The 13,359-nt window shown below is 40.8% G+C and overlaps 1 protein-coding gene across 1 annotated transcript in view; it reads right to left on the bottom strand.

Moving 5' to 3' along the window:
- Positions 1-13,359, bottom strand: part of Bank1 (B cell scaffold protein with ankyrin repeats 1) — a 323,433-nt gene that overhangs the window by 271,685 nt on the left and 38,389 nt on the right. The window contains exon 2 of the mRNA XM_023703868.1: positions 6,695-7,093. Coding sequence (XP_023559636.1) covers positions 6,695-7,093 — 399 coding nt within the window. The remainder of the gene's footprint in view (positions 1-6,694; positions 7,094-13,359) is intronic.

Genomic DNA, 13,359 nt, shown 5'->3' with positions numbered 1-13,359 from the left:
GTTAAAAAAATCATAAAGCTGTCATATATTAAATAACCCATGTTAAAGAACCTAACCTATGTTAAGGAATATATTTTTTAAAAATAAAAATCAAGTAGGGAAAAGGTAGTAACGATTTGCATTTGTGCCAAGTTCTTTCATATATGCTTTAATGGGAGCCAATCATTAATCTTTAATCATTAATCTATAAACATGTATACATGTTAAAATACATGTGTAAAAATTTTTTTTGTGGTATTGGGGATTGAACTCAGGACCCTGTGCCTGCCAGGCAGGTGCTTATTCTACATAGCTATCTTCCTGGCCTTACATGAATAAAATCATATCTTCCTTTTTTACAGTTAGTAAGAGAGGAGGATTTGTGTTTAAACTGCACCTAACTTCACAGGTGGTAGTTTCTTAAAACTTACTTGCAATGCTAAGTCTAAAAATCACATTACCTTTTGTAATGTGATATTAGCCTGCTGAATATTGCAAGTCTATCAAAGAATGAAAAATAATAATTCTATGCAACAAGAACCTGAACAAAAGCAGGTGTGGCTATTTTATATTCAGACAAAGTGGGCTTCAATCCAAAATTGATCAAAACAGGCAATAAAAGGTCACTACACATACAGTGGTACCTTGATTCACAAACTTAATTTGTACAATTTTGGAAAAGATAGCAATGTTTGTATTTTTGTAGGAAAAGTGACCATAGTCATGTTTAGCACCTGGTGTAGAGTTTGTAAACAAAAACGTATTATTGCCAAATGCTTTTCTTTGCAAAGTAAATTATTCATAAACAAAAATGTTTAAGAAATGAGGAACCACTGTACTGATCAATAATCCACTGCATTGGATAATTGAATAATTCAACTGGGTGCTCTATTCAGCAGCACATGTACTGAATAATCCAACTGGAAGTGGTAACAATTATTACCATATATGCACCAAACAATGGTGCATCTAACCTAATAAAACAAGCATGTCTTGATATAAAAGATCAAATAGACATAAACACAGTTTAGTGTGGGGCCCCAATATCACACTATCACAAATAAATAGGTTAACAAACAAAAAAATAACAAAGATTTATCAGAGTTTTCTAGATATGTATGAATTATCAAAATTAAACCAATAAATTTAAATTCAGGAATAATCTAATCATAGGAAATGACATCAAAGCTGCAATAAATAAGCCTCTAGCTAAGAGAAGTGCAGGTCCAGCCAGGTTTCCTGCTGAATTCTACAAAAACTTCAAGAAGTTCTAACATTGATACTCCTCAAGGAGTATTCCCAAAGTCATCACTGGATGCTACCATTACTGTGATTCCAAAACCGACAAGGCTATGACCAAAAAAAGACAAGTATAAACCAATCTTTTTAATCAGTATAGAAGCAAAAACACTCCACAAGAGACTAGCAACAGAAGGCATTGAGTCATCAAAACAATCACGCATTGTGACCACATAGGTGGGCTTTCCCCAAGGACCATTCAACACATGCAGATCTACACATATCAAACTACTGGGGTAACATAGATCATACTTTCCGACCACGAAATAAAACTCTGAAACATAATTTTAATCCCATCTTTGTTTTTATTATTCATAAAATTTCTCAAGAAATCAAAGTAAGTTTAGAAAATATATAGAGCTAAACAATGAAGAGAACTAAACAATGTAGGAACTTTGGGGATGTACAGGAAATGTACTTAGAGATAATTTTTTGCATAAATACTTATTGTAAAAAAGGAAAATAGAAATGCTCCATATCTAAGAGCTAAGCATTCTAAAACTTTAAGGAAATAGATTTTAAAATATTAAATATACTATAAAGATAAGGAATATAACAAAATTATTTTAAAGTCAAGGTTATTATTATTATTATTGTATTTTAGGGAAGGGTCTATAGGGTGTTCAGGGTCTCACTACTAGATCGGACTCATAGTGACCCGCCTGTTTACAGACTCCCAAGAGCTGGGATTACAGAGTCCACCATGCCCAGTTTCAATGGCCATCTCAGCGTGCCCCAGGGGCAGGGCCAGAACGGCAGGCCCAGGGATCAAAACCCTGAGCCCTGTGCCTGCTTGCAGGCACTTTAATCCGCTGGGCTATTTGGCCAGCACCCAAGGTTTTTTTTGTTTGTTTGTTTTGTTTTGTTTTGTGGTATCAGGGATTGAATTCAGGACCTGGCACTTGCCAGGCAAGCACTTTTTCTACTTAGCTATTTCCCCAGCCCCCAAGGTTATTTTTTGACATCAATGGAATTGACAAACTTCTCAGAAGATTCATCAATTGCTTTTTTTAAAAAAGCAAGTGGTTTTGGAAATTATAAAGCCATAAAATTTCACACAGCAGAAATTTTGGAAGTAATATTATAAATAAGTGTTGCCTCCTGTGATTCTATGGAGCTAACAAAATCTTAGAAAAAAGCTAACAAAAAGTGTCTAAAATAGAAAACTGAGATGGTTCTAAAACCTTTCAGTTTACTGACCCAAAGCGTTCACAGCAGAATACTGAGTGGAAAACCTAACTCCGAGTCGAGCCTCGCACCTAGACTTCGGTGCCTCTGGCAGGCTGGGCCTGGAGGGCGGTGAGAGCCACCAGCGAGCCACTGTCAGTACGCGGGCAGGGGCAGCGCAGAGACGGTGCTCCGACCTGCAGCGTTGGTCTCTGCTGTGTTGGGCGGTGCTTTCTGGTTTTCTAATTGCTTTGCTACCACAGGGCCACAGTTTGTTAAACTTCCTCAGGTTTAATCAAGCAAATTAATAGAAATCCTTGGTTTGGTAACACGAAAACAAAATCTCAGTGTTGTTTCTTTAGGAAAAACTGGTAGCTCATTTCCTCTCTATGAAGAAAATAGTCATAATCAACCCTGAAGCAAGTTGGTGGTGGTGACCACCCTTGGACGGGGAGCCAAAGCAAAGTCTGAGACACAGAGGAGCGGAAGGGAGCCCAACAGAGAGGGGCACAGGACAGGGTCTCCCAGCACAGGGCAACGCTCCTTTCCAAGGGATTATGCCAAGGTGACAGCTGACCTCCTATTTTATAAGCTAAACCTTGGCATCAGATCATTTGTATTGTGTATGAACAACTCTCTTTTGGACCTGGAGAGCTGGAGTGACCAGACAAAGAAAATTGGGCTGCGAGCCGAAAGTTGAAGGCAGAAGAACGCAAGGAATGTGTCTGAGCCCTGAGAACACTTGCACAAGCCGGAAACACAGAAGCAACCCAATTTTTCCCACTTTAAGAAGTAAGGGAACAAGAAAGCTTAGTTTTTTTAATTTCCTAAAAAGAAATAAAATACTTGACTCAATGTGAATTACTAACTCTTTTAATATTAAAAACTTTTTCCTCTGGAGCCTTAATTATAAAATATCTTTTTCTTTCATTAAGTTTTATAAAATTTCCACTGATTTATCTTTGCCTATGTGAATATATTAAACATTTAATTATTTTCATGATTTCCCTGGCATTTTTATTATTCTCTTTATCATAGAATGTTTCAGAATAAAAGCTTTCCTTTATTCTTTGTTTAATTTCTTTATGAGATAGAGGAAACTAGAAAAGGAACAGCAAAAATCAAATCCCATATCTTTTGTCCTATTTTACCCATTTTCCTATTGTTTTCACCTTTTATGCATTCAATATGAATGGCAATTTGAAGGTAATAGTGCATCAGCCACATTGGTGGTTTAGTAAAGCAAAGTCATTAGTGTGTAGATTGCAGAATTAGTAACAATTTTATCAAGGGACACAACCTGTATGTGAAAGTCTGCTATGCACAATTTGGAAACTGCTTGAAGCATACATTACACGGCATTCTTCTAGGTGAGCCTGTGGTGCCGCATTTGGACACCCTTTCCATACAACATGCTCATTTTTTCTATGAGAGATAGCAGTGTTTTTAAAGTAGCACTGTGCTTTCTATAAAGTGTCATTTTTTCTTGTATCAAATATGAAAAGGAACACAACATGAAAACATCACAGAATAGCATTTTGATAGCCACCCAAAGGTGGCCATCATAAAATGAACAGAAAGCACTGGCGTTGAACTTTTGAAGTAATAGTGACATTACAATGGGAAGGGCCCCAACCAACTGAGTTCCTGCAGGAAACAAAGTGAGGAGAGGAATCCTCTGTGTGATGGTGCTTTGTTGTCCTGCACCAGGGCTCTTCGTCTCAGGGGTGAAAGCAGTGCACAGTTACTTGTGTTTTACATACATTGTAGTGAGGTTTTCTTAATTTTCCAGTTGTAAAATTTCTGTTTTGCACAAAAAACAGTAAGAAGCTTAATATGCTTGGTAACAGAGAGAGAGAGAGAGAGAGAGAGAGAGAGAGAGAGAGAGAGAGAGAGAGAGAGAGAAGAAACCAAGAGCATATACTAAAACCACATCGCTAGAAATTAACTTAATAATTCCACTATGAAATTTTAAATGTAAGGTTTAAAAATTAGCTTTGGAAATAACTGTACAGTGCAGCATGCAGGGTGTCAGAGAAGGCAGAAAAACAAGATTATAATGAAAGCACTCAGCCCAAGGACGTAGTAGGAAAAGCCCACCAGTGCATGTGACTGGAAAAGGGAAATGGGAAGCAGTGCACAGGGAGACAGGTAGAAAACCCAAAACTTTAGGGTGAAAGTGCAAACACAGTGAGTTAGATTTTAATGGAGCCTAAAAGGATTAGTGAGACTTGGTAGAGGAAATCACTGGTAAACAAATCGAAAAGATAGTGAAATGTTTCCCTCCCCAAGTAAAACCACTGTAAGACACAGCAAGAAATAAATCAAGATATAATTGTTCCTGAAATAAAATAAGACTTGAATCAAAGTTTTAGGGAAAAATAAAAATGAAAACAGAACCAGTGCTTCTGGGCAAGATAATTCAGAGCACTAGATGTGCTGAAGTAACAAATTAGCAGCGTTCTGGGTTTGTCCAAGAATGAAGACTCCTCCAGTCTCCCAGGCAAGAAAGTGAAAACTTTCCAAGTCCTATGAGGCCAGGAGATGGGATGGAGCAGTCTGTACTGCAAGTGGGAGGCAAGAAAACGGCTTGGGAATGTGCAAGAACTCAGAAGTGCTGCATCTCAGGAAGCCCTCCCTCCTGAGGGAGGCTCGCTAAGGTGCCATTGACCCAGCCTAGAGATGATTGAGGACACAGTGAGTAAGGGAACTGCCCGCTTTCTGAGCCTATACAAGCAGACCCTGAAGGCAGCTCCAGACAGCATGGCCACCCCTGCAGGACCCAGCCCCATGTAGAACCTGCAACCAAGCCACTCCTTGATTCCTGATCGTGGAAACTGGGTGTTGTCCTCCTTTCTTGTTACTTCTGAGTCACTAAATTTTAAAGAAACTTGTTGCACAACAACTGGTAACTAAAGCAAGGCTTAAAAATTACTGCATTTGAGATGGTTGCAGAATTCAAAAGAGTTTGTGGCACTGATGTTTGAATCCAGAGCCTTCACACTGAGCTACATCTGCTACCTTTTTTCTTTTTTCCTGAAACAGGGTGTCACCAGTTGGTTAAGTTGCCCAGGCTGAGCCTGCACTTGCGCTCTTCCTGCCCTGGCCTCCAAGAATGCTGGCTTCAGAGCAGAGCACCACCATTCTGGGCTCTTCCCACACTCAGGGTGGCGAGAGGGCCTCCTGCATTCCTCTTGGGACTCACAGGTGTCCCTGCATCTCCACAATCCTGGGGTTGGGCTGGGCTGTGGCTGCTGCACCATAAAGGCCACAGGCTATGGCAGAAGGTGGTAGCAGCTCTGGAGAGGCCTACATAGATGAAGTTTAGCACAGACAGAGGCAGCCCGGCAGGAGAACCTCAGTCAGGACACAGCTCAGAGCTGGGGTGCAATGGAGCACATGGAGCAGCCTGAGTCCCACAGTAGAGACAACCCCCCTGGCTGGCTCTAGTCAGGATCTGGAATAAGGGGCGATGTTCTCACTGAACATTTCTGCATTCCCAGAAAATTAAGGGCTCCAAGAAACTTCCAGCTTCTGGGATCAGCTGTGGCCCCTCTCTCCGTGCAGTGGTGAAACCGTCCAGGGCTTGACGGAGCAGGATGACAAGAACCCAAGAAAAGCCCAGGTTTTTCCTGGGTCAGGAAAACCAGGACTCAGTGGGCCAGAGCCCGTGCTTCACTCCAGGCCAACCAGAGCCCCACAGCAGCATTGTAGGCTTTCCAGTTCCCAACCTCACCAAGGCGTGGGACTAGAGATGAGTGGAACCTGGGTTTCATTCTCTTAGGCATTGGCTGCATGATTGGAATTACATCACTTCATTAAATAATAGCTATCATCCAAATATTGGCACAAGAGAAGCTCTGTAATTGTCACTCAGATCTTCCAACCCTGAGCTATTGCTGACAGCAGACACAAGGGAAAGACAGCAGTTCATCCAGGTCCCAGCTGGAGCCCGGAGTCTGGAGCCAAGGTGTATAGCACCAGGCTTGGCCTGCCAGGGCCCACCCAGGCCACCTGAGGAAAGATTTATAAGCTAACATCAGGACAATTCATACAAGGTTGGAACTAATCTCAAAATGAGAGTCTGTAGTACAATTTCTGTGAAGTACAACACACTCGTGAAGTTGGCTTCCATTTTTCTACTTTGTATGTTAAAATCAGCTCTTCATTGGTTTAAGGAAAAGTTTTATATTTTAAACATTAAAAAATAAAAAAAACTAAAATTAAGCCAAGGTTGGGGTGACATTACCTCCAGACAGGATGTGCTGGATCACGGAGATGTATTCCCCAGGCTCCTGCTGGGTGGATAGCTCCCATCTGCTCGCAGAGATGTTTAGTGACTCGTACAGTGGGGTGGCGCTCTGGAGCCCACACAGCAGGGTGACTACACAGGATGGCGAGTCCAGAACCTTCTCCAGAAACTCAGACTTCTGTGGTGTGAGGTCTTTAAGCACGCTGCTGGATAGTACTATAATCTTACATTTGTAAGAGGTTAAGCTTAGCAACTCCAAGTGCTGTAGGGAGAAGCCCTCCAGGCTGTACAGCAGGATCCCTTTTCTCTCCACAGTCTGGGAAAACAGTGCCTTCAGGTACACAGCCCAGTCCTCGGCATCATCTTCATACATCACCAGGATGGACTTCATGTTTCCTGGAGGAAGATACAATATTTCTGCAAGTGTCTTATGTTTGAAATGCTAGTAGGGAGTTATGCTATTACTTCTCAAAGTATTAAATATGCCCCTTAGGCACTATACTGGTTTGCTTATACTGGGGTCAGTGGTGATTCACATGTCTCCACGGGAATCACATGGGATGAAAATCATCATTACAATTACACAAGTCTGCTACATGCAAGTTTGGGCTAAGTGCACAGAGTGTGCGTTTTGGTCCACGGAGGACAGGTACTCTGCTAGGATGTGGGACTCCCAGGCCCGGCTCTGACAGCAGCCTGGCTTGTCACTCTTATTCAACCTTTGCTTGCAAATGAAAGTTTTATTTTAAAAAAGCCTTACCTAATGAATGAAAGCAGTTTGAAAAGAAACAAACAAATTCACACTAAAGGCCTTTACAGTACTTCTTCCAGGTAAACATGATACTAAAGTCAGAATATAGGATTTCCATCCTCTAAGAACCAGCCAAAATAACATCTATTTTAAAAAGAGGAAAGAGATTCAGTGAAAAAAATAGGGTTCCCAGGTCATGAAGGAAGAGGCCAGTACTGCGTCTGGAAGGTGTCAGCTCACTCAAAGCCCATCTGCACCCAGAAATATGGTGACACAGAGTCAGGGTCCCCAGTCCTTCAAGTCTTCACCCTCTCTTCCTGTCCTGCACAGCCAGGACATCTGTGGGCATGAGGTGGCTGAGCACCTTTCTCCAGCCAGATCAAAGCCTGCACCCCATGCTCTGCTGTTGGAGACAGGACCTGGGAGAGGACTCTCCACAGATCCTAGCAGTGATACCTCCCAGGATAGGGCCACAGCAGTGCACAGCTTTCCTTTCCTAGAGAGCAGGTCCTGTTTGATTAGGTAGTCTTGCTCAACACTCCAGGACCATTTTGACTTGTGTTGAAAGTTGAACTTTCAACATTGGTATTTGGTATACACTTTGACTTCTGTATGCCAGTTTTCTAGAGCTGGTATATGACTATTCAATGGCATTTTCCTCCTCTCTGAAACACATGAAGTATTTAACTCTTTAGTCTTTCCTTTTCTCAGTTGCAATTTTACTGAGATCTTCCAAGGACAAGAAAGGTTGGGGAGAAGTTCCAGGCAGGGTGTCCTGAGTCCCCACGAACTATCTGCAATGCATCCCTCATTATTTGCTGATCATCACGCTGAGCCTCAAGAGGTCAGGTGCTGTCGGAGACATGAGGACAATCACTGGTCATTACCTTGCCTTGAATTCTTTTCATGTGAAGCCAAGTTGAGTCAAGATATATAGTAGAAGCCATTTTTCCCATGTCCTCAAGAGGCCAAGCCTGAGTATAAGTGATGCTCATGCTGTAGACCAACAATAGCTCTCCACCCATAAATTCCCTGAGTAGCCCCATGGCTTGCTGTGTACTCCATTTTATATTGCCATGAACAATATTTATGGTGAATGTATAAATTTAAAAATTTTATTGCAGTAAATGACACATTGTCTTGAATTCCCCTTACTTCAAAGTAGTTCTGGAGTCTTCATCCCTGGGTGTCTCTAGGGGGTGTGACAGAAAGTGCAGTGAATGCTGCTGCAGAGCACCATGCTACAGAAAGGGGGCTCCTAACAATAGCATGGTGCCCTCTGATCCATCTGAGTCACCAGATCTCACAGCATGTGATGTCGGGCTCTTCCTCAAAGTAAAAATGGGCAGCACTCAACATTTTGGATCTAGTCAAGCAGCCATGACTGTGCAACCAAAGACACTCAGGAAAGAGAACTCCAGACCCTGCTTCAAGAGCAATCAGATGAGTGTGTTCAAACAGAAGGCGAGACTTCTGAGAATAACGCATGGTGTGGTGTATGCTACTGTGGTACACTTTTAAAATGAAAATAGTCACCATGTTTTCAATCACAACTCTTGCAGTTGCTTTAAATCATAGTTCTCCTCCATTAAGATTTACTGCCATTAAGATTAGCCAAGATTAGGCTGGGAAGTGAGACAATATAATATGAACATGAAACATTAAAATACAAAATTTTCATTCCTGGAAAGCTACACTATAACAAAAGAATATTATTCTTGAAGATGAAATTAAATTCTGCAAATAAATTATTTAACATGCAGCTCTTCAGTCTAAAGTAAATAACAGCATTATTCAATGGTTTCACAGGAATAAAATAGAGCAATGCTAATTCTTACAAATTTACTGAAAAGGTGCTTTTGGATTCAATAATATTTTTGTTTGCTCATTTTTCTTACAAAATATTCTGATGAATTTTTAAAGTTGAAGGAACTTTGTATCAATAACTTTTATCAATAATTGCTCTTATGTGAAAACCAAATTATATTGCATTTTATACAAAATGAGGCTAAATACAAAATCCTTCCTATTGTGTATGAACAGCTCCACACAGAGCAGCAGGTTTGGTTCTTTTATATGACTCAGTCTTATACACAAGTGTATAATGTGCATGCTGGAAAAAGATTGCATGATGTATCTTTTCAATTTTTTTTTAAACTTGCAGGCAAAGTGCACAAGAAAGGAAAGTACAAAATCACAAGTGCATTATACTTACAAGGGAGAGAGGGGTGGTGGCATGAACATTAAGCCCAATGTCATCAGCACATATATACAATTATGTGGTAAGTACACTTGAATTCTTATATGTTCCAACTTTGTAATATTATATCTAGTACACACAGAGGAACAAAACAGAATTTTCCAATGATCTTAAAATTGACAATTACACTGAGCTCATATTTCTACTCCAGGACAGTGGGCCAATGTCACTTACTGGTAATGGCAGAAAGCACCAAGCACTGCTTGCATAACCTGCATGCTTTGTGTAGCAGGTGCTCAGAGCACCAGTCACACAGGTGATCGGATGTTTAGCAGCTGGCCACGTCCTTCATGGGCTTTGCTGCTCTGGTACTCAACTCTCTGGTCCTGCCAAGCTTCTCATCAGGGCTCTTGCTCAGCAGCTCACAAGCACTGCAAGCTGGAGCACCGAGGGGTCTGTGTCTGCCAGTGAGGGAAACAGTCGACATGCAGACCATGGGCTTCTCCACTTTGGAGATTCTATGGTCCTTTCTGCACAGTAAGGAAACAGTTGCAGAGACAATGACACTTGAGTGTGTGTGTTGCAGAGGGCAGTGCAGGTGCTGGTGCTGAGCAGTGGCAGTTGTTCCTTACAGCCTCTTTTTGTTGACACGTACATCCTAGACTTTCCTCTGTTGTCTCACAGTCCCCATTCTCTTGCCCATGTTTCCTGTATTCACCCTGTACCTTAGAGCCTTCCTCAGAAATTTCTATACACACCATTCTTTAATTTCATTCTTCTTTTAAAATGCAGATATTACCAACACATCATTGTAAGATTAGGCTTTTCAGTGATAGTGAAGGAATAATAATTTTACAGAAATTCAGGACTTTCTTCTTTCTTCTTCTTTTTAAAATGAAAACAAATACTACTATGCCTCACACAGCAGCCTAAGGAAGAAGGCTTTTCTTTTATGCAAGTAAGCATAGCACTGTCTTAGCTACTTTTCTCATTGCTGGGACAAAATACTTGACACTCAAAGTTAAAGGAGAAAAGGTTTAATTGATTTATAGTTTATAGAGGTTTCAGTCCATAATTGGCTGCTCCAAGGTAGGGCAGCCTGGCAGAGGGGCATCACAGAGGTGAAATGGTCCACGGAAAAGCAGGCAACCAGCAAGGGACAGCGGCAGCTTTTTTCTGTCTCTTTGATATACTATCAAGGTTATGAGGCTTAGGGTGGGTTTCAAACCAATCAATAGACCAATTTAGCAATTGCACACTCTTGAAAACATATTCTAGATTCAGCATCTCTGAAGGGGCCCCACCTACTACTGCAGGAGACTTTGAAGGCCATCCACACACAGCTCTAACAAGTATTACTTTGAAAATAGCTCTTTTTATCCCACGTATTTAAACTCAAAATGCCCAACTCTCATCTCTAATTGCTTTTGGACTGAGGTGGCCAACTAGAAAACTAGAAGAAAAGTGCCTAATAGGATTGTTAAGGATATATATGGAAAAGCTTCATGCTAAATATTTGTCCCAAGGTATGGAAATTGGGGCCAAGGAATTATTGGTGCTTTCCACTAAGACTGCCTGCCTCTGAATACAGGAAAGGTACACTTCAATTCCTGAAATATTGCTTCAGCAACAACTCATAAAGAAGATTAAGTATATTAGTTTTAAAATAAGTGATTATTTTTACATTTCTGTACTGTGTATAAGTTAATAGACACTGAGAAGGGAATCAAGACAAAATTAAATAAAACATATCTTTATCAATATAAAGATAGCAAGGGTAAGAATTTCTCACTCCTAATTTTCCAAGCTCTTATGTATTAAAAGAAGGGGCACATGCAAGTGGCAGTTTGGGAAACAAACTGAGTGGAAATGGCTTTTAATATCTAGAGCATATTCTAACCATATTCTGGAAACAAAAGCCATTATTTGATTAAATAATTATCATAATAGATGATGCTCATACTACACTACTAGATAATGCTAATTATAATAATAGAAGTATCATAGTTTCTTACAGCATATCAGGTATTATAGAAGACCTGCCTATTTCTCACAGAAATTTAGGAAACTGTGGAGGTTTAACACATCAACTAACTAACTTGGTCAAGATTAGTGTAAATAGCAAGTAAAGCTTGGGTGATACTCAAACTCAAGCCAACCAGTTCAACACAGCTACTGTTCAGCTCTTCCAGTGCACTGATGAGTGCTCTTGTTCACTGAATAGTGGGTGTGTCCACCTGCTGGTCCCCTGGTCCCAGGATGGCTTACTCAGAGTCCCTGTCACCACATGGTAAGCCAGACAATAGTTGAAGCATGCATTCATTGTCCAGAACACAACTCATGAAGTCTCTTTCCTTTTCCTTATCATCTGGGTGTTGTAGTTGCTTCTCACACACTCACAATCAGAGTGCAGCAGGATGTTGAAGCTCTAACTGGTAGCAACTGTTAGATAGTTCATTACAGATATGGATCTCTCTGGAGATTTAAAAATGTCTCAAGATTAGTGCAAATTTGAGGAATATTCTTCCTATGGCATCCATATCCTTCTTTTTAATTGCTACTTCTCTATAGATTAACAATGCTGAGACAACTAGATCATAAGACAATTCATTATTTTGCACTCTTATTGAAAATACTGTGATCAAGTGAACTACCACGTACTACAAATTTTAAGAATGATTCTAATTTTAGGTCATTTGAGTAGAACAGTGAAGGCTGAATCAGTGAAGTACCAGCTCAAAGTTTCTTCAGGGCTCTCCTATCTCCTGTCTCCCCTTGGTCTCCACTGAGACTTCCTTGGGATCTGAATGCTTGCTATGGTCTGCCATGGGATCCTGTCCTAGAGGTTGATCCCATGGACCACATAATGTAGACCCTAGCAGAACATCTGAGGGCAAGAAGAAGAAACCAGAGCCCTACTCAGCTACCAACTCCCACATTCTAGGGTTGGCAGTGTCTGCTCTCTCATGTGGCTCATTTTCTGAGCTTTCTTCCATGGCTCCAGTTTTCATGTAGCTCCATTTATTCTTCCTCTTTTCTCACGGACCTAGTACAGGATTTCATTGTTGCTGATCTTAGTGCTTCCTTCTCCCTCCCTGGAGTATTCAGCCTTGCACATCTCAAATAAATAATAATCCCTTTATTATCTGCTTTTTAGTTAAAATCTTGAATATTGCCATCTGTTTCTTGTTAGAGTTCTGATAAATATGCTTTACATCCTGTATCCATGGGAAGCAGACTAAACCAGAGAATTTTTGAGCTGGGTTGCTGTCATGAGTGAGTACTTGGCCACTTCCTGTCAGGGAAACACAAGACCCTGGCGTTCATAGCCTGCAGCGGCACTGCTGTGACTCAGATTTTCACTAGTGGTTAGCTCAGGTAAAGAGTCAGTGGAGGGATAAGCAATAATGGCTGTGGAATTTGGTTGATGTGTACTAGGAGGGATTTTACAAATATGGGGTGAGAAGAAAGCATGCTGCCTCCTCAGTTGGTCCTACAGACCATGTACATGCAGGGTGTAATCAGGGTTTTCATACTTGTGTTAGAATATGGCTCAGGCAGGAATGGAATCTAACACTGCAGACAGGAAGATGGCATCAGAGATAACACCAGGAATTTAGAAATGCTAAATTTTCTTGGATCTGTCTTACCAGAAGAAATCAACATTTCCTTGTAAGGCAGGAAGGAAAACAAACAAAAATGAAAAAAAAA

Source organism: Octodon degus, unplaced genomic scaffold (genome assembly GCF_000260255.1).
Source record: "Octodon degus isolate 3935 unplaced genomic scaffold, OctDeg1.0 scaffold00183, whole genome shotgun sequence".
Classification (NCBI taxonomy): domain Eukaryota; kingdom Metazoa; phylum Chordata; class Mammalia; order Rodentia; family Octodontidae; genus Octodon; species Octodon degus.
The sequence above is the reverse complement of the archived record's forward strand: the minus strand, read 5'-3'. Positions and strand labels throughout refer to the sequence as shown.